The sequence below is a fragment of the Macaca mulatta genome, chromosome 12, assembly GCF_049350105.2.
Source record: "Macaca mulatta isolate MMU2019108-1 chromosome 12, T2T-MMU8v2.0, whole genome shotgun sequence".
In the NCBI taxonomy this organism is placed as follows: Eukaryota; Metazoa; Chordata; class Mammalia; order Primates; family Cercopithecidae; genus Macaca; species Macaca mulatta.
The window spans coordinates 145842372-145868075 of NC_133417.1; the positions used below are offsets into that span (position 1 = coordinate 145842372).

Sequence of the window (25704 nt, forward strand, 5' to 3'; positions counted from 1 at the left end):
GATCACCTGCTGTGTCCCAGGCACTTGCCGGCCCCACGGCAGGAGTCGCTGTGGGCGAGGGGTTGTTGAGCTTCACAGAGGTTGGGCTCTGTGCTGGGGCCCTGACAGGGCAGGAAGCAGATGGAGTCCCACAAGCATGAACCCAGTGCGCAGAAAGGGTTACTTAAAAAATAAGTTCTGTGATAAAATCAAACAGGGTGAAGTGCTAGAAACAGGTCATGAGGGTGCAAACAGGTCGTGAGGGTGCAGCTTTGGGGAGAGAGGGGCCCTGGGGGTGAACGGGAAGCCAAGAGAGAAACAGCACACTGGAGGGGCCCTAGGCAAAGCCTGCCTGAGTGGGAGGGAGCAGAGCACGAGGGCCCAGGCTCCAGGCTGGAGGGGACTCCCTGAAGTGCCCCCATGCCCTGCGGAGATAGCCAAGGGGCAGATGGAGAGAGGTGGGGGGTGGGCTAGGGATAGCATTTCCTGTACACAGGTGGAACCTGGCAGTGAGGGGCCCTTCCCAGAGACAGCTGGAGTCTCTAAATATCCAGTTTCTTCCCCAAGTCCACACAGCCCACAAGAATCCGCTGGGTCCACGTGGCCCTGCCCAGAGGGGTTTCCCTTCCAGTGTGTGAGGAGCACAGACGCCAGGCCACGTCAGGGAGGCCAGGCCTGGTGGGATCAGGGTGCCCCAGGCCACTGCTGGGGAGGGACATGGAGTTCGTGGCTGGCCCAGTGGTGGGAGGGTGGGGGGGCTCTGCAGGGTCCTGGCCCTGGTGGGCTGGGCAGGCCTGCTTGGGGCACCATCCAGCCGTTTAGCCTCTGATCTGCCAGAGGTGGAAGGAGCACCCCTGGGAGATGCCCCACCCTGCACCTCCAGTTCCTGCTTGACGGTGGTCGGGCTTGGACTGAGCAGGTGCCGCGCCTTCTGCTGACCCCAGAGGCCAGATCCTGTGGCCAGAGTGAGGCATGGGAGTTGAGATCAGGCAGATGAAAACCCAAATCTGAGCCTCCTGCAGGGGGAGGAGGCCCCTCTCCACTGAACATCATGGCCCACGGGGACTGGGCAGGGAACCCGAGGGCCCACACTGGGGACTGGGTCTGGAGGGACAGCTGGGGAAGCAGGAGGAAGGGCAGGAAGGACAGTAGGAGGAAGCAGGAAGGAAGGGAAAGGAGCCGGGCCTGGGATGACAGCAGAGAAGGACCGAGGCCCAGGCAGGGCTTCCTCAGGTGCCTCTGGGTAGAGAGCCCTGGTCTGGCTCAGGAGGCCCAGGCACTGGTCTCAGACCTGCCACCACCTGTGTGATGCTGGGCCAAGCGTTCCCCTTCCTTAGGCCTCAGTTTCCACCGCTGTAAAGTGGGGAGGGGTGAAACTGAAGCTGTCCCCAGCCTATCGCAGTTGTTGAGGAGAGAGAAGCTGTGGTCAGGGGCTGTGGGGCCCATGCTGAGGAGACAAGGCCCCTCCTCTCAGAGTGCATGGGGCCCAGGAAGGGGGTGATGTGCACCATGGGGGAGCAGCCTGGGCCTATGGGCTCCCCAACCATGAGCTCAGAAGGAAGATGTGTGCCGAGGAGGTGGGGGCCAGAGAGAATATTCTAGACCAGACAGGGGTGGTCTGGATAGGCTTCTGAGGGGGTGGGTTTGGAGGAGGGGCAGGTGGCCGAGTAGGGGGGAAGCAGGGGAGGAGCCAGCCTGCCTGTGTGTGCCAGAGTGTGTGCCTCTCAGCCGCGTGCATTGGCGTGTGCATGTGTGTGTGCGTTTGTGTGTGTGTATTGGAAGATGCTCACGGAGCGTGTCTGCATGAACTAGGATGAGCGTGCATGCTGCACCCTGTCAGGGGACTGGGCATGAGGCGCTGGGGAGGGCGGGCTGACCGCACACCCTGGGAGGGCGGGGCCCTGACAAGCTTTCCGAGATGACAGGGCAGAAGTGGGCTGGGGAGGAGGAAGGATCCGTGGGCGGGACTGGAGTGCCTCTGGTTTTGCTGTCTCTCACGCTGTTTCCAGAACAAATGTGTGCCCTCAGCAAGGATGCTGGTTCTTCAGAGGCGTCAGCACAGGCAGCCGGCACCCCACTTCCCTCCCAGAAATCCCCCACGCCTTCTAGCTGGTGCGGGAGCAGGGGGATCTCCTGTTACCCCTGCCCTGCTGCCGTCAGTTGGCCACCCGCCCCGCCACCTTAAGGAGGGGCAGAGTCAGGGACCAGCCCCGAGGGGGTGGCTCACCCCAGCTTCACTTCCCCCAGCCCTCCTCAGGCAGCCACTGTGCAGGCTTTGGCAGCGGGGGTCACACACTCCACCCGGGAGGCCAAAGCTGCCTGCAGGTCAGTGCCGCCCACTGCCCTAGGGGCCTCCCAGTGGGGCAGGGGCGTGATGGGGTCTCAGAGCAGAGTGAGGATGTGATGCGGTCTCAGGGCTGGGTGAGGGTGTGATGGGGTCTCGGGCGGGGTGAGGCCGTGACGGGGTGTCGGGCGGGGTGAGGCCGTGATGGGGAGTCTCAGCAGGGTGAGGATGTGATGGGGTCTCAGGGCGGGGTGAGGATGTGATGGGGTCTCAGGGCGGGGTGAGGCCGTGATGGGGTCTCAGGGCGGGGTGAGGCTGTGACGGGGTCTCAGAGCAGGGTGAGGATGTGACGGGGTCTCAGAGCGGGGTGAGGCTGTGATGGGGTCTCAGGGCAGGGTGAGGCTGTGATGGGGTCTCAGGGCGGGGTGAGGATGTGACGGGGTCTCAGGGCGGGGTGAGGATGTGATGGGGTCTCAGGTGGGTTGAGGCTGTGATGGAGAGTCTCAGCGGGGTGAGGCTGTGTTGTGGTCTCAGGTGGGCTCGGGCTGTTGGGGGTCTCAGGTGTGGCTGAGGCTGATGAAGGCTCGGAGCCTGTGTGTGGGTAGCAGCTTGCTGGAGTGTGGGATGTGACATCTAAAAACAAGAATAAATACCCCCGCGCTGTGGCCCTCAGGTGAGCGGCTGCTTTGGTGAACTTGTGTCACTCACAGCCCCATCCTGGGTCTGGGGTGTGCTGTGTGGGGTCCAGGCCCAGTGGGGTGTGCTGTGTGGGGCCCAGGCCCAGTGGGGTGTGCTGTGTGGGGCCCAGGCCCAGTGGGGTGTGCTGTGTGGGGTCCAGGCCCAGTGGGGTGTGCTGTGTGGGACCCAGGCCCAGTGGGGTGTGCTGTGTGGGGCCCAGGCCCAGAGGGTCACAGGTACGGGGCACTCTTTGGTGCCTGGGCCACAGGGATCTGCACCCCCACTCCATGCCCCCACATCTTCAGCAGTGGTTGGGGCCTGTGCTCCCAATCCCAGGCCAGCCAGGTACTCGGAGGTCTGGGTGGGTCCCTGGTCCAGACAGTGGGAAGGGCTGGCGAGGGGCTCCAGTGTGGCTGGGCTGCCCGTCTGCGGCCAGGTTTCTCTCCTGGATTGCTCAGTGCAGAATCAAAGGGCACTTTTCTGCTTTTGTGTGCAGAAGCCGAGGCTGACCTTGCCATCAGAAGGGGAAGCGGGGCCTCCTACGTGTACTGCTGGCTCCTATCCCCACAGCCTCCTGGGCAGGAAGTAGAAAGGCCCTATCCCCATGGTCCCCGGCAGCAGGAGCTCCCTGAGGCTGATGGTGTTGGTGTCTGTTGAGGAAGACCAGGCCTGAGGATCTGAGGCAGGAGGCCAGCTACGGTCCGCAGCCTGGATGGATTCCTGCGCGGGGCTGGGGCAGTAGGTAGGCATCTGTGCTGGCCATGTTAGCTCCCAGGGCCCCATGCCGTCGGGGCTAAAACCTGGGCCTTGATTTCCTGAACTTTTTTGGGAGGCACCCCAGGGGCAAGACAAGGACCCATGAACAGGGCACTTCTTCAAAGCCTACGTACACCTTGAAACTCTTGCAACATTTGCATTTTTCTACCTAATAGTCCAGTGTTTGTTTTATTATAAAAGGGAAAATTTAAATATTGTAGTTAGACTTTTTTTCTTCTTCTTACAGACAAGGTTTCACTCTGTCTCCTAAGGCTGGTGTGCAGTGGTGCCAGCATAGCTCACTGCAGCCTCAACCTCCTGGGCTCAAGCGATCTTCCTGCCTCAGCCTCCTGAGTAGCTGGAACTACAGGCACCCGTCACCAGTCCAGCTAATTATTATTATTATTATTTTTTTTTTGGTAGAGACGGGGTGTCCCTATGATACCCAGGTTGTTCTTAAACTTCTGGCCTCAAGTGATCCTCCTGTCTCAGTCTCCCAAAGTGTTAGGATTACAGGCGTGAGCCACTGTGCCTGGTCTGCAGTTAAACATTCCCCCACAGCCACACTGAGGCTAGTAGGCAAGTTACAGCCCTGGGTATGTGTGACCTGACAGCCCCTTGGCAGCCATGGGGAGGGATCTGGGAAGCTGGGGCAACGGGAAGGGGCCCAGGCCCACGAGCTCTCGTGTCCTCACCTCCCACCAGGCAGGGTTCCAGGCTACTCAAGATGAGGCAGCGAAGGAATCGCCCTCTAGCCATGCAGGCCCCTCCCCTCGCCAGGTCTGCACCCCGCCCAAGGCTGGCCCTGGACTTTTGGTGGATTTGAGAGCTCAGGTGGGGAGAGTAGGAGGTCAGTCGCACGGAGCCCTCCCCAACGCACAGCTCCTGCCCTGCTCAGGTACCTCTGAGGTGTAGATTCTGAGCAGGTTCTGGGATCTCCTGGTCCCCAGCGGGGGCTGCCGCAGGGGCACAGGACCAACAGGAAGGGAAGATCCCAGCGGTTGGTTCCAGTGGGTTCTGGGGATGTCCTCGGAGCCTGGCCTTGCTCAGGGTCCCTACAAAGATCCCTGGAAGCGGGGCAAGGTGTTGCTCATGAATCAGAGAGAAAGCAAGCAGGACCCTCAAGAAGGGAGGAGAGACCCTCAGGCGGGCGCGCAGCGCTTTGCACTCGGGGGAAGGGCAAGCAGGACCCTCAAGAAGGGAGGAGAGGCCGGGCGCGGTGGCTCAAGCCTGTAATCCCAGCACTTTGGGAGGCTGAGACGGGCGGATCACGAGGTCAGGAGGTCGAGACCATCCTGGCTAACATGGTGAAACCCCGTCTCTACTAAAATACAAAAAAAAATTAGCCGGGCGAGGTGGCGGGTGCCTGTACTCCCAGCTACTCGGGAGGCTGAGGCAGGAGAATGGCGTGAACCCGGGAGGCGGGGCTTGCAGTGAGCTGAGATCCGGCCATTGCACTCCAGCCTGGGCAACAGAGCCAGACTCCGTCTAAAAAAAAAAAAAAAAAAAAAAAAAAAAAAAAGAAGGGAGGAGAGACCCTCGGGCGCGCAGCGCTTCGCACTCGGGGGAAGGGCTCCTGAAACTTGGAAGTCAGCAAATGCCCGCCGTACTTCACTGGAGGTGGGAACTAAGGAGACGGAATGAAGTCAGAGGGCAGGATGTTTCTGTTTTTGGCTGAAACATGTGCCCTGTGTCCCTCATGGACTGGGGACCTGGAGTTCCCCGGGGGCCACCGTGGGGGAAAGGCATCCCCAGCAGCTGCAGTCACGGGGTTTGGGCGCTCTCCTGATTTGGGGGAACTTGTGTGGACTAGGCAGAGGGAGGAGCAAGGCTGTTGGCTGTGGACTGAGTCCTTCCCACCTTCCATAGCAGCCCAGCAGGAAGCCACTGAGGGATGCCCCGCAGGACAGCCTGGTGGTAGGGGGAGAGTCTTCTCCCACCCCCACCCCTCCAGGCTCTTCCTGGACCCACTGAGGAGCCCGGGCAGTGGGACGTGTGGCTGTGAGTCCCGGACTCTGGGCGCTCGCCAGCACTCCGTCTCACACCTGCCTGTGTGCAACACCAGCACCCCTTATGATGAGGGAACTGAGTTTGCCCAGCTGCAGGGGTGGCCGAGTCAGGATGACTCCAGCCCATGTCCGGGACACCAGACTCTGCCCAAGTCCATCCGGGGCTGATCTCAGCCTTCCTGGGCTATGTTGTGGAGGGTGTTGGGGACAGTGAGAGGCTGGCATGGACAGCGGAGGGGTGGCTTTGTGAGTGGCCCTGATAGTGATTGAGAGGAGGATACTCAGTTCCACCCCTGGGCGGCTCCTGAGCAGCACAGCCAGGGCCTGGAGGGGCAGGGCTGCCCTCATGTGCTCTGACCCCTGGGAGCTCAAGGGGTGGACCCCATATCCCAAATGTGGGACTGGAATGGGGACTCAGGCTGATCCAGGCAGGACCTCCAGAGTTCAGGACTGGGTGGTGAGCTCACAGGGAGGGAGGGGCAGGCCAGAGTCCCAGCTGTCCTGGACTCTGCTGTGGGAAAGGGCCGATGCAGGTGTGGAGTCAAATGTGGGCACCTCTTGCAGCCAGGTCCCGGGAGGGGTGGAGGGGCCACCCTGGGCTTTGTCTGGGAGCCTGGTCTTCCCATCCTTAGACTGACAGGTGCTGCTGCCTCTGAACCCTCCCTGCTGAGAGCTGTGCTGGGTGAGGCTGGCGGCCCTTTGTTCCCTGTCCAGGATTTGCGTTCTGGAGGGTAGGGCTTGCTGGGTTGGGGACTGGAGGGGGACGTGGAGCTCCTTCTGCCTCCCTTCCTGCCCCATGACAGCAGGCAGGTCCCAGGACAGAAGGGCTCAGGAGATAGGAAGAGGATCCGTCCAGGGGTTAGACCTCGAGGGTGACTTGGAATTCTTTACGGCATCCATGCTTTCTTTGAGGAGTTTTGTGTTTGTGGATGTGAGGCCGAGGTGGGCGGAGTGGGGGCAGTGCCTCGTTCCTCCCGCTCGCCCTCTGCTCACCTCCAGCTCCCTCTGCAACCCCAGGACCATGAACGGCACCTACAACACCTGTGGCTCCAGCGACCTCACCTGGCCCCCGACGATCAAGCTGGGCTTCTACGCCTACTTGGGCATCCTGCTGGTGCTGGGCCTGCTGCTCAACAGCCTGGCGCTCTGGGTGTTCTGCTGCCGCATGCAGCGGTGGACGGAGACCCGCATCTACATGACCAACCTGGCGGTGGCCGACCTCTGCCTGCTGTGTGCCTTGCCCTTCGTGCTGCACTCCCTGCAGGACACCTCGGACACGCCACTGTGCCAGCTCTCCCAGGGCATCTACCTGACCAACAGGTACATGAGCATCAGCCTGGTCACGGCCATTGCCGTGGACCGCTACGTGGCCGTGCGGCACCCCCTGCGCGCCCGTGGGCTGCGGTCCCCCAGGCAGGCTGCGGCCGTGTGCGCGGTCCTCTGGATGCTGGTCATCGGCTCCCTGGTGGCTCGCTGGTTCCTGGGCATGCAGGAGGGCGGTTTCTGCTTCAGGAGTACCCGGCACAATTTCAGCTCCATGGCCTTCCCGCTGCTGGGATTCTACCTGCCACTGGCCGTGGTGGTCTTCTGCTCCCTGAAGGTGGTGACTGCTCTGGCCCAGCGGCCACCCATTGATGTGGGGCAGGCAGAGGCCAGCCACAAGGCTGCCCGTATGGTCTGGGCCAACCTCGTGGTGTTTGTGGTCTGCTTCCTGCCCCTGCACGTGGGGCTGACGGTGCGCCTCACTGTGGGCTGGAACGCCTGTGCCTTCCTAGAGACGCTCCGTCGTACCCTCTTCATAACCAGCAAGCTCTCAGATGCCAACTGCTGCCTGGACGCCATCTGCTACTACTACATGGCCAAGGAGTTCCAGGAGGCGTCTGCATTGGCCGTGGTTCCCAGTGCCAAGGCCCATAAAAGCCAGGCCTCTCTGTGTGTGACCCTGGCCTAGGAGGCGTGTGGAGGGCGCTGTGGGCCAGGTCCTGGGGGCTCCGGGAGGTGCTGCCTGTCAGGGGAAGGTGGGACCAGCAGCAAGGAGCCTGGGATCAGCCCTGAACTCACTGTGAGCTCTCTTGGAGCCTTGGGTGGGCAGGCATGGCCCAGGTACCTGCTCTCTTGGGAAGAGAGAGGGACAGAGACAAGGGCAAGAGGACTGAGACCAGAGCAAGGCCAATGTCAGAAACCCCCAGGATGGGGCCTCACACTTGCCACCCCCAGAGCCAGCTCACCAGGCCAAAGTGAGTTCCTGCTGGCTAGGGTGCAGCCTTGAGGACACCTGCTGCCACCCCTCGGGGCTGGAATAAAACTCCCCACCCAGAGTCAGTCCTGGTGGGGCCCTCTGTGTTGCCCACTCACGTGATGGGAGGCGGGGAGGGAGTGCGTGGCTCAGAGGGCCAGCGGACATCTTCCAGGGACCCTTTGGGGCTCTTCACTCTGAGGCCCCCTTGGACCCTTTGACACTTTCCCACCCGCACCATCTGAAGCGTGAGCAGGGGCTGTTGGAAGCTCCTGGCAGGACCGCACTAGAGGCCCCTAGCCCAGGTTTCCTTGCTCAAGGCAGGACTTATCTCCATGTAGTGGCTTATCTCCATGTAGGAGCTGCACAGTGGTACAAGGAGGGGGGGACCAAGGTCAAGCAGGTGAGACTGGGTTGGGGTGGGTGGCAGTGAAGAGGTGGCCAGGATCTGCCAGGGGACCCAGCCCTCTTCTCCTTCCTTCAGGGAAAGGCTGGAAACCATGTCTGGCAGGGGTAGGGCTTGGGTGCCCACCCAGGTAAAGGCGGGATGTCCTGCTGGTTTCTGACTTCCCTGTACTTCTGCGTGGAGGGCATCTCGAACCCCAAGCTGGAAGGACGGGGCACTCCAGAGACCTCCTGCGAGTGTGGGCCAGCACGGCCTGGGCTCAAACCCCATCCTGTCATCCCATATTGCATGTCCACAGGCACCGCTCCACCCTGTTCCACGTTCCACAGGACTGAAGAGAGATGGCAGTCATGTTGTGGCAGGGACATGGCACAAACATGCAGCTGATGGCATCTCACAGGACCCTAGGCTCTGGAGAGCCCATACCCAGGAGAGCCCCATAAGGGCCCCGTGCCTAAAAGGGTGCATCTCAGGTGGGCCCATGCTCAGGAGGGTCCATGTCTAGGAGGCTTCTGTGCCCAGGAAGGTCCATGCCCAGGAGGGTCCGTGAGCAGGAGGGCCCCACTGTCAGGAGGGTCCTGTGCCCAGGAGGGTTCTATGCTCAAAAGGGTCCCATGTCCAGGAGGGTTCATATCCAAGGGTGTCCATACCTAGTGGGGGGTCTATGTCCAGGAGGGTCCCATGCCCGGGAGGGTCCATGCTCAGGAGGGTTTATGCCCAGGAGAGTTTATGCCCAGTAGGGCCCCATGCCCAGGAGGATCATGTGCACAGAGGGCCCTGTGCCCAGGAGGATACATGTCCAGGAGGTTCCATGCCCAGGAGGCTCCATGTCAAGAAAGATTCATGCCTAGGAGCATTCATGTCCAGGAGTGTCCCTGCTGAGGAAGGTCCATGACCAGAAGGGCCCATGTCAAAGAGGGTTCATGCCCAGGAAGGTCCAGCCCAGGAGGGCCCATGTCCAGGAGGGGTCCATGCTGAGGCGGCTCTATGCCCAGGAGGGTTCATGTCCAGAAAGGTCCATGCCTAGGAGGGTCCATACACAACAGAGCCCTGTGCCCAGTAAGGACCATGTCCAGGAGAACCCCATGCCCGGGAAGGTCCATGTCCAGTAAGGGCCATGCCCATGAGAGCCTCATGCCTCATGCCTAGGAAGGCCCATGCCCAGGAGGGTCCATGCCCAGGCCAGTTAATGCCCAGGAAGGTTTATGCCCAGGAGGGTTCCATGCCTAAAAGTGTCCATGCCCAGAAAGGTCCATATCCAGAAGAGTCCATACTCAGGAGGGCTGATATGTTAGATTTGTGTCCCCACCCAAATCTCGTCTTGAATTGTAATCCCTATAATAACCATAGTGCCCCTGTATCAAGGGAGAGACGACGTGGAGGCAATTGGATCATGGGAGCTGTTTCCCACATGCTGTGGGAATGTGGGAAATACATGCAGAAAATAATGAGTGAGTTCTCATGAGATCTGATGATTTTATAAGGGGCTCTTCCCCCTTCACTTGGCACTTCTCCTTCCTGCTGTCTTGTGAAGAAAGTTCCTTGCTTCCCCTTCAACTTCTGCTGATTGTAAGTTTTCAGAGGCATCCCTAGCCATGCTGAACTGTGAGTCAATTAAACCTTTTTCCTTTAAAATTACCCAGTCTTAGGCAGTTCTTTATATCAGTATGAAAACAATGAAAACAGACAAATGCAGCAAATTGGTACCACAGAGAGTGGGGTGCTGCTGTAAACATACCTAAAAATGTGGAAGCAAATTTGGAACTGGGTAATAGTCAGAGGTTGGAACAGTTTGGAGGGCTCAGAAGACAGAAAGATGTGGGAAAGTATGGAACTTCCTAGAGACTTGTTGGATGGCTTTGATCAAAATGCTGATAGTGATATGGACAATGAATTCCAGGCTGAGGTGGTCTCAGATGGAGATGAGGAATTTGCTGGAAACTGGAATAAAGGTGATTCTTGCTGTGCTTTAGCAAAGAGATTGGCAGCATTTTGCCCCTGCCTTAGACATCTGTGGAACTTTGAATGTGAGAGAGATGATTTAGGGTATCTGGCAGAAGAAATTTCTAAGCATCAAAGCATTCGAGAGTGCTCTTAAAAGCATTCAATTTTATGCATTCACAAAGAGATGATTTGGAATTGGAACTCACATTTAAAAGGGAAGCAGAGCATAAAAGTTTAGAAAATGCACATCCTGACTATGGGATAGAAAAGAAAAACCCATTTTCTGAGGAGAAATTCAAGCCAGCTGCAGAAATTTGCATAAGTAACTAGGAGTCACATGTTAATAGCATAGACAATGAGGGAAATGTCTCCACGGAATGTCAGAGGTCTTCACAGCAACCCCACCCATCACAGGCCTGGAGGCTTAGGAGGAAAAAATGGTTTTGTGGGTGGGGCCCAGGGCCTTGCTGCTTTGTGCAGTCTCAGGACTTGGTGCCCCACGTCCCAGCAGTGGTTAAAAGGGACCAATGTACAGCTTAGACCTTTGCTTCAGAAGGTGCAAGCCCCAAGCCTTGGTGGCTTACATGTGGTATTGGACCTGCAGAGAAGTTTGCTGCACTGGTGGAACCCTCATGTAGAACCTCTGCTAGGGCAGTGTAGAAGTGATACATGGGGTTGGAGCCCCCACACACAGTCCCCACTGGGGCACTGCCTACTGCTTGTGGAACTGTGAGAAGAAGGCCACTATCCTCCAGACCCCAGAACGGTAGATCCACTGATGACTTGAACCATGCACCTGGAAAAGCCACAGACACACACCACCAGCCTGTGAAGGCAGTTGGAAGGGATGCTGTACCCTGTGAAACAACAAAGGTGGAGCTGCCCAAGGTCATGGGAGCCCACCTCTTGCGTGAGCCTGACTTGGATGTGAGACGTGGAGTCAAAAGAGATCATTTTGGAGCTTTAAGTTTTGACTGCCTACCTGGATTTCAGACTTGCATGGGGCCTGTGGCCCCTTGATTTTGGCCAATTTATCCCATTTGGAACGGGTATATTTACCTAATTGCCTGTACCTCCACTGTATCTAGGATGTAACTAACTTGCTTTTGATTTTACAGATTTGTAGGCAGAAGGGACTTACCTTGTCTCAGATGACACTTTGGTCTTGGACTTTTGGGTTAATACTGGAATGAATTAAGACTTTGGGGGACTCTTGGGAAGGCATGACTGGTTTTGAAATGTAAAAGAGACATGAGATTTGGAAGGGGCTAGGGGTAGAATGGTGTAATTAGGCTTTGTGTCCCCACCCAAATCTCATCTTGAATTACAGTCCCCACATGTCAAGGGAGAGACCAGGTGCAGGTAACTGAATCATGGGGGCAGTCTCCCCCATGCTATTCTCATGATAGAGTTCTCATGAAATCTGACAGTTTTATAAGGGACTCTTTCCCATTGGCTTGGCACGTCTTCTTGCTGCCTTGTGAAGAAGGTGCCTTGCTTCCCCTTTGCCTTCCACCACGATTATAAGTTTCCTGAGACCTCCCCAGCCATGCTGAACTGTGAGTCAGTTAACTCTTTCATTTATAAACTACCCAGTCTCGGGCAGTTCTCTATAGCAGTATGAAAACAGAATAATACAGGGGCCCATGCCCAAGAGGGTCCATGCCCAGGAGGGTGCATGCCTGGGGGTCCCTCCCAGGAGGGTCCATGTCCAGGGGTCCCTGCCCAGGAAGGTTCATGCCCAGGAGGACCCATGCCCAGCAAAGTCATGTTCAGGAGGATCTATTCACAGGAGAGTTCATGCCCTGGAGCATCCATGTCCAGGAGGGGTCTGTGCCCAGGATGGTCCATGCCAACCAAGGAAGATCAATGCCCAGGATGACCCATGCCCAGTAGGGTCTATGTCCAGGAGGATCCATACCCAGGAGGGGCCATACCCAGGAGGGCCTACACCCAGGAGACCCCATGCCCAGGAGACTCCATGCCCAGGAGACCCCATGCCCAGGAGACTCCATGCCCAGGAGGGTCCATACCCAGGAAAGTCCATGTCTGGGGGCCAGGAGGGCTCATGCCCACAAGGACCCATGCCCAGTAGTGTTCACAAGGGCCTATTCACAGGAGGGTTCACACACAAAAGAGCCCTGTACCCAGAAGGGCCTATGCCCAAGAGGATCCATGACCAGGAGGGTCTATGACCAGTAGGGTACATGCCAACCAAAGAGGGTCCATGCCAACCAAGGAGAGTCCATGCCCAGGAGGGTCCATGCCCAGGAGCGTCCATATCCAGGAGCATCCATATCCAGGAGAACCCATTCCCAGAAGGGTCCATGCCCTGGAAGGTCCATGTCCAGGAGGTCCCATGCCCAGTACTGTCCATATCCAGGAGGACCCATGCACAGTAGGGTCCATGTCCAGGAGGGCCCAGGCCCAGGAGGGTCCTATGTCCAGGAAGACCCATATTTAGTAGGGTCCATGCCCAGGATGGTCCATGCCCAGGAGGGCCCATTCCTAGGAGGGCCCATGCCCAGGAGAGCCCATATCCAGGAGTGTTTATGCCCAGGAGGGCTTGCACTCTATAGGGCCCTGTGCTCAGGAGGGCCCATGCCCAGGAGGCCCTGTGCTCAGCTGGGCTCTACCTACTTTAATGCAACACTGTCCTGAGCTTCCTGATTTTTCAGAGGCCCTGGGTTCTTGTTTTGTGCAGCCTGCATTTCCTGTGGCCTGCAGGGGTAGCTCAGGACTGGGCAGTGTGGTCCCCATTCCAGAGGCTCTAGAGGCCTCTGTCCCCCTCTGCCTTCAGGTAGACTAGCTCCCTGGCCCAGGCATGCCCCCAGGCTTCTGTCTGCAGCTGGAAACCCTCCTGTCCCTAACTCTGGGGCCACTGGAGGCTTCAGGGACAAGTTGGACCCAGAACCAGCTCAGGGAGCCAGGGTGCATTTGGTGGGGGGCTAAGGGGGACCAGCAGCCCTGGGCTCCTCCCTCTCTGTTCTCTCCCCTTCCCACAGCACCCATGGCCCTTGGCTGAGCCAGATCTTTCCAGGGCTTTGGTGATCCTCAAAGACCAAAGTCAGGAAACACCATGACCGTATCAGAGCCCACATCATTTCCTGGTACCCAGGTCCTGGTCCTTGTTCTCACACAGGTGCCACTGCACACGCATTGAGTCCTGGCTCATTCCAGGGGCTCCCTCTCCCCACCTCCCCACAACCATCCGCATGTAATAAGGGGATCTTGAAAACCACACACCTGGCTCCCGGGCCTGGCTGTGTCCAGCCCTGCGGCATGGCCTGTGGTCATGGCACCAGCCTCTCCCCGCCCTCCCCTTTCTGTTCCTGCATTCACCATCACAGGGCACACTGCCTAGCCAGGACCAGGCTTGCTGCCGCCCCACCCACAAGGAGCTCGCCTCAGCCCGACGAAGCCTCTCAGGCTGCCCTCTGCTTGGAAGGCCTCCCTACGGGGTTCCCTGCTCATGTCCCCCTCCTCAGGGGCCTGAGCCCTCAGTTGCCCTCTGCAGAGGCCATGCCCAGCCTGCCCATGACTCTCCCCAAACCCCAGACCTGCATGGGGGGGGATCAGGTCACACCATTCTGGAAAGGCCCAAGAAGGTGACCAACAGTTACCAGTGGAGCAGGGATGGGGGATGCACCTGTGTGAGAACAAGGGCAGCCCACTTGGGCTTGCACCCTCTCCTCTCTCCATCCTGCCCCCACTGCCCCAGTGCAGTGCCCTCCTGTGTTATGGGAACCCTTGGAATGGGTCCCGGCCCTGCCACTGGCCCCGTATCTCCTATTCAGTGCTTCCTCATGTCTCTTGCACCTGCCCTGCTCCTCCAGACCTGCCCCCACGGCCCCCAAACACCTCCTGCTGTCACCAAAACCCAGCTTTTCTGGGGCCCGCCCTGTGACTTTGTCCAGGGCACAGCCAAGCAGTTAGTTTCCATGTCCCTGACTTCTACCACCCTGGCCCTCTGGGATTTTCATTTCCAAGAGATGGAGGAGTCCATGGAACAATCCCCACCTCAGGATGGATTCCTTTGAAGCTGACCAGCTGAGCCCGGGCTGAGCGCAGATGTCCAGTCTTGTCCCTGGCCAGGTTTGGGGATCAGGGAGACAGGAAGAACTGGGCCTGGGACTCTGCTCCAGCCTTGCCCATCTGAGGGGGCACTCACATGGCCAGTGTAGACCAGCTGTGGCAAAGAGCTTTCGATGGAAAGGCGAACTCTGGCCAGGTGGTAGCTTCCGAGAGCCCTGTGTCAAGAAGGATTCTGAGGCTCCCTCGGGGCTCCAAGGCACAGAGAGGAGTGCTGTCTGCAGAGGCCCCGTGCCTGTGTTGGAACCGAACTGTCGATTCCTTCCTGGGCAGGGGTCGCCGCGAAGGATCACCGACACGAGATTCACAGCAGAGAGTTATTTATTACTAGCGCGCTAGGGTCCCAAGTTCTAAGTTGGCCCTGGGACCCCGACTGCTTGTTACAGGCTGTTTATATAGGCAAATACAAGTTCAAACACAGCTTAGGGCGCGAAATTCAAACAAAGCTTTAGGCGCGTGGTAATTGGGTCTGTCTATGGCCTGAGCAAGTTGTCTTATGCTAATTGGTTAGAGCAGGACCTTATGAGGTTTTTTCTTGGAGTTGCTGATTCCGGGAACTTCGAGGCAGGGTGGGACCCCCGGAATTGGCAGGGTGGGACCCCATGAGGTTGTTTCCCGGAATTGGCAGGGTGGGACCCTATCAGGGTGGGACCTTATTGAGGCAGGGTGGGACCCTATCCAGAGCCACTTGGTGTTAATTTTTTCTATATGAGGCCTATTTTCTAAATTTTATGAGGCCTAGTTTCATTCCCTCCTCTTTTTGTGTCAGAGGCTCAATCTTGAGCCTCTTTTTTTAGTCCTGAGGGTCTGGTATAGTTGGGTCAGAACCATAGCATGTAATCTATTTTTAATAAGGGTGAGTAAGTGGTTGAGTATGCATGGCCTGAAAGTCAGGATGAGCGTGAGCAGGATGAGGGGTCTTAAGATGGTGGAGATTAGGGTGCTAAGCCAAGGGGATTGGTTGTACTAATTTTTAAACTAACTTTGTTGAGATTTTTTCTCTTTTAGTTTTGCCATAGAATCTTTAACTATTTTTGAATGATCTGCATAAAAACAACATTGCTCTTTTAGGGCTGCACAGAGCCCACCCTTTTTTAGAAAGACAATTTCTAGTCCTTGTCGGTTTTGTAATATAATTTCAGACAGAGAAGTCAAGGACTTTTCAAGTTTTGTGATAGATTGTTCTATGGCTTTAAGGTTTTTATCTATGGCTATTTTAAGTTGTTGCAGATGATGGTTACTATGCACTAGGGCTGCTGTCCTGGTCTTAACTCTAGCCGCTACCTTAATTTTTAACATGTCGGCGAGGGTGAGGGAGATTAAGGGCGGGGAAGTGCTTTGAGGAGTTTTTAGTTGGGGCTTCTCCGATATGGAAACCGGGGGCTTCTTAGCTTCTAATAAAACCTGGTCTGGCCTTATTGCAACAGGGGCAGTGTCTGGATTGACTAATAGTCTGATTTGGAGGGGAATTTTAGGCGGGTTGTGCTGGTATAAATAGAGACTTTATATTAATTTTGTTGTTATCTATCTGTTATTTTTTAGGTTGAAATAGAGGTCTGGAAACCAAGTCTTTATAGGAGCATTTTCGGAGGTCTTATTTAAGACCTCTTGATTATTAAAATTAATTCTCTGTCAGGTCAGGCTAAATGGCCGGTGGGGGTTAGCGTCAAAAACTACACTAGAGACGGCGCAGGGAAGAAGGGTAAACAATAAGTAAGGAGTTAGATACGAGAGAGTCTTATCTTGAGCGGGTCCGCGGAGCGTTGGAGTTTTCACGTCTTAAGTGGTGTTGATCCGGACGTCTCTGGAGCAGCCTTGGCGTGGGATGCGTGGATCTAAGTGGAGATTCTGTCAACCTTTATGGCTGGAAGGGGTGACTGGTCTGTGGATGTCTGGGTTGGTACAGTTCTGCCAAGGGGGCCCAGATTTGGGCCTGTACTGCTTGGAGTCCTTTTAGCCGGGCCTGTAGGTCAGTCTTAGGATCGGAGGGGGAGAAGGAATTAAGCAAGGTTGACAAAGGGGGAGGTCCTCCGTAGAGGATTTCATATGGAGTGAGCCCAAAACGGTTAGGTGTATTCCGGGCCCTTAACAGAGCTAAGGATAGGAGGCGTCTCCAATCTTTTAAACCAGTCTCTAAGGTCAATTTAATAAGGGTCTCTTTTATTGTTTTATTTATTTTTTTTACTTGTCCTGAGCTCTGGGGTCTATAGGCACAATGTAATTTCCAATTAATCCCCAATATCCTGGCGAGCCCCTGACTTACCTGAGAAACGAAGGCCGGCCCATTATCTGACCCAATTACCTTGGGAAGTCCGAATCTAGGAAAGATTTCTTTCAAAATTTTCTTGGCTACTATGTGTGCCGTTTCTTGCCAGGTGGGGTAGGCTTCTACCCATCCTGAAAAGGTATCTACAAATACCAGTAAGTACTTATATCCAGCATAGTGAGGTTTTACTTCAGTGAAGTCTATTTCCCAATAGACTCCTGGGCGGTTATCACGAGTTCGTTTCCTTTCTGGCACTCGGGTAGCCCCAGCGTTTACCTGCTGACAGACCTTACAGGCAGATGTCACTTGTTCTACGAGGGTACTTGTCTTTGGGATTAGAAAGTCAGTTTTTTTAATCAGTAATTTTAGCTTTCAATTATTTAAGTGTGTCCAGGCATGCATCTGCTGGATCATTGCCAGGGCCTCCTTGGTCAGCATTGGGGGTTCGTCAGTGCTGCCAGCAGTTATGCCCCCGGGATTTTTTTTCTTGGCCTAGCCGTGGGGGCTGAGCCTCTTTAGGGACCCCTTCTGGGGGTCCGGCAGGTGACACAGGGCGGCTGGGCTGGGGGCTGCCCTCAGGACTGGGCTCTGTGCCTTTTTGCAGGGAACTTTCCGAATGGAAACTCTGGTTGCTGTTCTCATCATTGAGATCCAGCAGGATGAGAGGGCCACCCCCTCGGGGACTGGCGCCCCTGCCCCGACGTTCCCGGCCACGGGATCTCTTTGCCCCGCCACCTGCCCGCCTTCGTTCCTCCTCCTGGGGGTCCACCACTGGCACTTACTTGAAGATACGAAGGGAAGTGTCGCCTACAGTCACTCATTGCTTCTTCCATTTTTGGACCTTCTTGATGGTCGCCATTACCTTCTTGATGTTATCTTCGGCCCGGCTCCGGGTTTCGGCCCGTACGGTCCGGCCGGCCATGCTGGCGTGGTTGGGGCCGGAGCCGAGCCCGCGGCGGGGCCGCCTCCCGTCTGGCGGGCTCAGGCTTGGCGCCAGGCCCGGGCGCCGCGCTCTCGGCCTGCCGTTCCTCCGGGAGTTGGCCGCGCCCTCTTTTGTCCTTAACGCCTCCGCGAGTCCCCTGTTCTTTGCAGTAGGCACACTGGTCTTTTTCTACTTTTGGCCGTCTCCGCTTCTTTCCCTCTCTCCCTGGTCCTTTCTTTCTCACAACTGCTGCCAGGATTTTTGTTAAATGCTTATCCTTTACTCGGTTTTTACGATCCTCTCGCTCTATCTGTTCCTTCGCTAACCTGGCTTCCCTTTCCTTAGGGGTTTCTTTCTTATCTTGGCCAAATTTGTGGGGCGTTTTCCTGCCCCTTTGAGACCCGCCAACAGAGCCTGGCGATAGATTTGGAGACTCTCCCTACCTGGTGCCGTTTCATAGTCCTAGTCCGGGCGGGTGAGGGGAAATCCCTCATCTATTTTATTGGGAAGTTGGGTTGGGAGGCCTCCTGGTCCTGGCACATTTTTCCGGGCCTCCAAGAGGACTTGCTGCCTTTTTCAGTGGTTAAGAGGACCTGCAGGAGTTGCTGGCAATTATCCTAGGTGGGCTGGTGGGTGAGGAGAATGGATTCTATTAACGAGGTTAGGGCCTGAGAGTCTTGGGAAAAGGAAGGGTTATGGGTCTTCCAGTTATAGAGGTCAGAGGCAGAGAAGGGCCAGTACTGGACTGTGTGACTGACAGTACGGAGGGGAAAAAGGGAGGATTGCTAAGTGGAAGGGCCTTCTGGGTCCTCAGTCCGCCGCAAGCGGAGACGAGGAGGTGTCGGCGGCGGCGTCCGAGGGGTGAGTTTGGGCGGGGCTGGAGGAGGAGACGGGGTGGAGGGAGGGGCTGAGGGAGAAGTTGGAGAAAGGGTAGGGGTCGAGGCGGTAGAGGAAAGAGCTGGGGACAAGACAGGGGGCAAGGGTGAAGCGTAAGGTGGAGGTCCCCGAAGGGGGTTTTGAGGTGGAGGAGGCAGGGGTTCGAGAAGGAGGAGGTCCCTCTGGGGTTTATCTGGGAGGACTGGCTTATGCGGGTCCGGATTCCGATTCTTTGGGGCTTCTAAGGCAAGGAGGGTAGATTGGGATGGGGAAGGGGAATGGAGGAAGGGTTTCACCCAAGAGGGAGGGTTTCGGACCAGATCCTCCCAAGTAATTATGTAGGCCACCTGGTCTGGGTGTCCGTGTGGCCCAGGATCCATCACTGTTGCTTTAACCTGTAAGATAATTGGGAGGTTAAATGTTTCGTCCCGGGGCCACCCAACATGGAGGGTAGGCCACTTGGACGAGCAGAATTTTCGCCATCGTCCCTTACGGAATTCTATGGAGAGGTTGTGGGCTCGAGCCCGAACGTCAGGGAAGTGAGTCAGGGTCAGAGACAAAGGAGTCGTCAACGTCTGTCTTATTTCGTCCACGTATAACAAACAAGGACAAAACAAAAGTAACAAAAACAAAGACCAGACAAGTAAGGAGAAGCCGCGCGGCCAGAGAGTAGCGCCACAAGATTACAAAATATTCAGACGGCAGGGGCGGCCTGCCTACAGATTTGAGGAGGCTGACCGAGTCATTAGCCTTCTCCCAGACTACCGCCAGGGCGTCCCCCAGGGCGAAAAGTGGGAAGGTGCGGGACACGTCTGTCCCCCTTCCCCACTTAATTCAGAAGGAGTACTCTCCAGAGTTCAGAGTTAGCCGGCAAGACAGACAGAACAAAACGAAGGTACCTGGTAGGTCCGTTCAGTCAGCAGTCCGTGGCCCGGGCCAGATAGGTCTCCGCCGGATGGGTCGGGGGTCCTCGGACGACCCCACTTCCCGGCCAATGCACCAAATGTTGGAACCGAACTGTCGATTCCTTCCTGGGCAGGGGTCGCCGCGAAGGATCACCGACACGAGATTCACAGCAGAGAGTTATTTATTACTAGCGCGCTAGGGTCCCAAGTTCTAAGTTGGCCCTGGGACCCCGACTGCTTGTTACAGGCTGTTTATATAGGCAAATACAAGTTCAAACACAGCTTAGGGCGCGAAATTCAAACAAAGCTTTAGGCGCGTGGTAATTGGGTCTGTCTATGGCCTGAGCAAGTTGTCTTATGCTAATTGGTTAGAGCAGGACCTTATGAGGTTTTTTCTTGGAGTTGCTGATTCCGGGAACTTCGAGGCAGGGTGGGACCCCCGGAATTGGCAGGGTGGGACCCCATGAGGTTGTTTCCCGGAATTGGCAGGGTGGGACCCTATCAGGGTGGGACCTTATTGAGGCAGGGTGGGACCCTATCCAGAGCCACTTGGTGTTAATTTTTTCTATATGAGGCCTATTTTCTAAATTTTATGAGGCCTAGTTTCACCTGGTCTGGCAGAGCCCCACCCTGCCCGTGTGTGTGTGAAGGGGTGGCCTGCCCCTCCACACCTGTGGGCATTTCTCGTTAGGTGGAACGAGAGACTTGAGAAAAGAAATGAGACACAGAGACAAAGTATAGAGAAAGAAAAATTGGGCCCAGGGGACCGGCACTCAGCATACAGAGGACCCACACCAGCACAGGTCTCTGAGTTCCCTTAGTATTTATTGAAAATTATCTTTACCATCTTAAAGATAAGGGAGTGGCAGGACAATAGGATCATTGTAGGGAGAAAATTAGCAGTAAGACATATGGATAAAGATCTCTGTGACATGAATAAGTTCAAAGGAAAATGCTGTGCCTTGATATGCATATGCAAACATCTCCATAAACCTTTTAGCAGCATTGTTCCAGCAAGTCCCACCTTTTGCCCTAAGGTGGTTTTCTCCTATCTCAGTAAACAGAGCATACAATCGGGTTTTACATCGAGATGTTCCATTGCCCAGGGACGGGCAAGAAACAGATGCTTTTCTTTATCTTAACTGCCAACATCCACCAAAAGGCCTTCTTTCCTCTTGTACTAGTCCTCCTCAGCACAGACCCTTCACGGGTGGCCATATTTCAGACTATCACATGGGGAGAAACCTTGGACAATACCTAGCTTTCCTAGGCAGAGGTCCCTGTGACCTTTGGCTGTGTACGTGTCCCTGGGTACTTGAGATTGAGAGAATGGTGATGACCTTTAACCAGCAAGCTGCCTTCAGGCACTTGTTTAACAAAGCACACCCTGCACAGCCCAAAATCCATTAAGCCTTGAGTCACCACAGCACGTGTCTCTTGCCAGGACAAGGTTGGGGGTAGGGTCACAGATTAACAGCATCTCAAATACAGAACAAAATTGAGTCTCTTATGTCTACTTCTTTCTATATAGACACAGTAACAGGCTGATCTCTCTTTCTTTTCCCCACATCTGTGCCCTCCAGGAAGTCCTTGCCAGGGTGGAGTAGAGGACAGCAGGAGGCGAGGCAGATAATACTCTTCCAGAGCCTCTGCAGCAGGTCCTGGTGTGGAGGCTGCTTGGTGGTGGGCGGAGGACTCCCCACAGCCCTGGGGGGTGCACAGAGCCTTGAGGCACTGCTGCCCCATGCTGGGTCTCTGGATACGGCCCCTCCAGAGTGGACGGCTGGGACAGGGAGTGCACACACCCACTCTCCTCCCAGCTCCCAGCACAGTGGAGGTGGCTGGACTTTCACAAAAACCCAAGGATGTCGAGAGGAAACAGAAGCAAAAGCACCACCGGTTAGGTGCCCAAGAACTGACTTCAGAGCCCCGGTCACGACTCACACACTCTGAGCACCACATCCGAGTCTGGCCTTTGGGCTGGGCCAGGCCAAGCAGAAATCCTCTTCCTCAGATGAGACCAGGCACAGACCCGAGGGCTTGGGAGCAGCCCACACACTCATCACCACAGAGTCACCATTAATTAGCAAAGAACAGGCATCAGAAGTCGATTCCAGTTGAGGCTGCATCAACAGGAGTATAGGGTCTGGAACGTGGGAACACAGACGCACATCCTCGCTCTGCTACTGAACACCTGGGGAATTGTATCTGGTGAGGGACACATTCTGTGTGGGGCCCACAGTCATCCTGGGGAGATTCTGGAGTCGGGCGCAGGCTAGCAGGGGCTTGGCAATTCAGACCACTTGGGAACACCAGGGGAACTGTGGCCGTTAGAGGGCGAGGTGCTTCCCAGAAAGTGACAGCCCTCTGGAGCCACTGAGGAGCAGAAGGTCCAGATGACCGCTGAGGACGGACCCAGGACTGGCAGGGGATCCAGCAAACTGCCCAGAACCGAGCTGCTTCTGGTCAGGGACACGGGTGTCTACTTAGGTTCTCATCATCGGATTCTTAGTGCTCTGTGCTGTCTGTTCCCTTCTCCCAATCTGGAAGCTTTTAGGGTAAATACGTATTTACACTGAGGGAATGAGGATTTCACCACAATATGCACCAGGTTGGGTTTTCATTCGGTCACTGTGCTGGGAACACAGCGTGCTCTTCCAGTCGGGGGACCCCAGCCGTCCAGGCTTGATTCCCTTCTTGGATAATTTCCTCCCCTCCGTGAGCCGGAGTTTGGAGTTCTTAGACCCACCTTCTGTTCCTTGTTGATTCATTTTTTGTTTCCTTTTGTCCATCTCTTTGAGCTTTTGTTCTTTCCTCTGGGGATATCTTCTCATCTTTATTTTCCAAGTGTTTTACTAAATGTTTATTCCAGTGATTATTCAAGAGTCCTTTCTTGGTTTTTGGTCATTCCTTATTTATTAATTATTTTTTGAGATGAGGTCTCACTCATGTCACCCACACTAGAGTGCCATGGCACGATCTCAGCTCACTGCAGCCTCTGCTTCCCGGGTTCATGCAATTCTCCCACCTCAGCCTCCCAAGTAGCTCAGATTTCAGGCGCCCATCACCACGCCTGGCTATTTTTTGCATTTTTAGTAGGGACAGTGTTTCCCCATGTTGTCCAAGCTGGTCTTGAACTCTTGACCTCAGGTGATCCTCCTGCCTCGGCCTCCCAAAGTGCTGGGATTACAGGCACGAGCCACCGTGCCCGGCGTGGTCATTCCTTTTTGAAAAATACCACCCCGTTCTCACTCTGTGATGCCCCATCTTCTCAGGCCTCTCCAGGGACATCACATATGGTTGGCTATTTCATTTTTAAACAACTGTATTGGGGTATAACTGCTGCACAGTAAGCTGCACTTAAGGTGTGCAGTGTGATACGTTTGACCAATGCCTCCGCCCATCGCCTGTCACCGCGCAGTCATCCCCAGAGCTCCCCCTGCCCTGTGGCCCCTCCGCTGGTTGGCCGCATCCCCCACTTTGCATTTTCTGGGACTCCACACAGATGGGGCCTGCGATGTGTGCACACCCTGCAGTGTCCTCCCCTGCCGGGTGACTTCGGAGCCCATCCAAACAGCTGCTCTCTGCTTCGTTTTGTTGCTGGCTGGGTTCTGCTGACACGTGTTTTCAAGTCCCTCTGCTTCCTGTGATCTCTCTCTCCTCTGATTTCCTCATTTTCCTTTGTTCTGACTCCCTTCCCTTCCCTTCCCTTCTTCCCTCCCTCCCTCCCTCCTTCCTTCCTTCCTTCCTTCCTTCCTTCCTTGCTGAAGATGCTCAGGCAGCTTCTTCCACCCCCAGCCACCCAGGCTCCAATGGTCCAGGAGAGAGCTGCGGTCAGCCTGCGCAACCAGGAGGTAGCATCGATCATGGGGCGAGGGAACAGCTGGCCGGGCTTCCAGCGTCTCTCCGCCTTTTCTGTGGAACAGTTTAGCTTCTTCACAAAGGTTCTTCTTGTTCCTGCTAGGGGTGGAGTCTGGCTGCAGGCAGTCTGAGGGAGAAGCAGGTCTGGGGCTGCAGGGAGTCTGAGGGAGAAGCAGGTCTGGGTAGAAGAAGTCTTGGTACTGACTGGGCAGGCGTTTCACTGAAGCTCCTATACTCAGTTGGGATCCAATGGCACCTGCTTTTGTGTCTGGTGTCCCCGGTGTCCCCACCGTCTGCAGGCCCTGTGGAATTTTTCCTAAGAATCATCTCCAGTCTTCTGTGTGGGAGAGTGTATCATCAGGGGTCAGTGCAGGGAAAAGAAACTTCCTCGAGCAGAATGGGAGTAAGACCTGAGATGCTTGGGAGACCAGGGAAAGGAATATGGGGGCTCTGAGGGGCGCTGTGGCCTCCAGGTCAGCCCAAAGCAGCGGCAGTGCCTTGCCTGGCCCCAGCAGGCCCTGTTCTGAGGGAGGGCGGCAGAGTGCAGTGTCTAGCACCCAGGACACCAGTGCAACTCCAGGCTGCCTCTCCAGAGCAGCCGTCTAGATGATGGCATGCAAGGCCTGACCCCGCTGGAGCCCGCACAGAGAAGCCATGAATGGGGCCCTCACCCAGCCCTGGAGAAGGTCAGCCCCCGCCTCCCCACCCACGTCCTGGCCCCAGCAGCAAGGGGGTCTGGGGAAGGTCAGGCTTCCTAACCTTGCCACCCGGAAAGCACAGGAGAGGGCAGAGATGGGCGCCAGTGGTCAGGAGACCCTCTCAGGGGTGGAGGCACCACAGCCCTACTCTCAGAGCCCCTCCCACACCCTCTGGCTGTCAGATGGGCTTGTTCCTGACCGGGTCCACCGGTGCCAGGCTGTGGCATCACTCGCGCCCCTCCACCCCCCACGGCTCACAGGAGGGCATGCATCTTTCTGACATCCCTGGACCTCCCGAGGTTTCCACCAGCAGAGGGGAGAGGGGCGCCGCTCTCCTCACCTCCTGTCTCCTGGAGGCCGGCCTGGCTGGGGTCTCAGGGCTAGTCCTGCTGCTGCACTGTGGCTGCTGTCCAGGTGAGCAAACCCTCAGGCTCTCTCAGCCCAGCACTGAGCCACCCTCCCACCTGCCATTCCCCAGGAGGCTGCCGCCTCCAGCACCGGAGTTTGCATGCAGGGGTTTCCCCAAGTGTTCTTGGGAACACCACCCGAAAAAAGGCAGACCAGGCAGCGGCTTCACTGTGACCCGGGATGCTCTGGAGCTGAGATGACCCTCGGAGCTGACCACCCTGGGATAGTCTCTGGACACAGTTGTCTCCGCTGAGCCACATTGCCAAAGGTGATGTGCGGAGGGGTCTTCGGTCGTGAGCAGGCCGGCGAGCCACGCGTGCCTCAGTTCTGAGGGGCCTCTGTGCCGCACATCACAGAGGCCACCACACCCTCCCCCAACCCTGCCAGGCCCAGGTGCCTGCCCCCCGACCAGCTGCAGCTGCCTGGACTGTGCGTTCAGGCCACACGCGGTCAGCCCTCCCCAAAGGCCCTCTTTGAATCCTGAGGCCCAGGGCAGGTCTGGCTTATTGGCTCAGACTCCAGTGACCAGCGGGGAGGGACAGTGGGGGCTGCTGGCTGAGGGTCTACAGGTTCTCCTGAAGGGCAACCGGCTTGCTGTCCCTGGAACTCCCCAGCCAGCCCAGATGCACTCAGGCCGGGGAGGGCGGCCCTGCAGCACGCACACCCCAGTCTCCCCACTGCACCCACCTGTCTTTCTACCTTCCTTTTGCTCCACGCATTGCCCATTACCTGTATTCTCCTTAAGAAATGAAAACCTGAAACCGGCCCAACAAGCAAACAGCCCTCCATCTCATTAAGCCAGGTGGCAGGGGAGCCTGACTCCTCCTGGGCCAGGCTGTGCCCCGAGGGCCCCAGCACCCTCAGCCCTCTCTGTCTCCCGTCTGACCACTTACTCCTTTGTTGCTGGCCAGATCCTGGGGATTCTGCAGAATTCCCACTCCACTTAGGAGCTGTTCCAGGAGGGGCGGCGCAGCAGAGACCATGTTCCGGGGAGGGGCGGCGCAGCAGAGAGGCCATGCACCCCGCCCTGCTTACTCTGGGGAAGCTCCCTGTGTGTGCCTCACCTTCTTCATCTGCAGAAGAGTGCGTGGTCGGTGCAATGGGTCATGGCGAGCATTTTCAGGGCTCAGCACAGCCTGGCACAGAGTTGCACACACTGGGTGGCGGTGATCGACTGTTCCATTCTTTCATGGACAGGAACTCCAGGTCAGCTTTAGTTTAACGAAGATTCCCACAGTGAAAGGTCTGAACACCGCTGTCCTCACTGGTGAAAGTGGAGCTGCTTTCAAGTCACTCCCACCACGTACCACTTCTGGCCTTCGATCTCTAGGTGCTGGGCAGACGATGCCATCCGCCATCCCTACATCTATCGACCAACTCGACC

At 56.5% G+C, this 25704-nt stretch overlaps 1 protein-coding gene, 1 long non-coding RNA gene and 1 pseudogene across 10 annotated transcripts in view; 1 reads left to right on the top strand and 2 right to left on the bottom strand.

The window, feature by feature from the left end:
- GPR35 (G protein-coupled receptor 35) overlaps positions 1 to 9986 on the top strand; it is a 29686-nt gene extending 19700 nt beyond the window's left edge. For 3 of the 8 annotated variants that reach the window (XM_077956249.1, XM_077956250.1, XM_077956248.1), the window contains one exon: positions 6724 to 9986. In XM_077956249.1, coding sequence (XP_077812375.1) covers positions 6724 to 7657 — 934 coding nt within the window. In that variant the 3' untranslated portion in view covers positions 7658 to 9986. 8 annotated transcript variants of the gene reach the window in all.
- A 4701-nt stretch (positions 9987 to 14687) lies between these two features.
- On the bottom strand, positions 14688 to 17700 carry LOC144333541 (B-cell CLL/lymphoma 7 protein family member C pseudogene; annotated as a pseudogene). The gene has a single exon (XR_013402269.1). The product of XR_013402269.1 is annotated as a B-cell CLL/lymphoma 7 protein family member C pseudogene (transcript).
- Positions 14688 to 19956, bottom strand: LOC114680328 (uncharacterized). The gene is made up of 2 exons (XR_013402271.1): positions 19348 to 19956; positions 14688 to 16359 (listed from the first exon to the last, which is right to left on the bottom strand). It is a non-coding gene; the product is annotated as an uncharacterized LOC114680328 (long non-coding RNA).
- Between the last annotated feature and the right edge of the window lie 5748 nt (positions 19957 to 25704).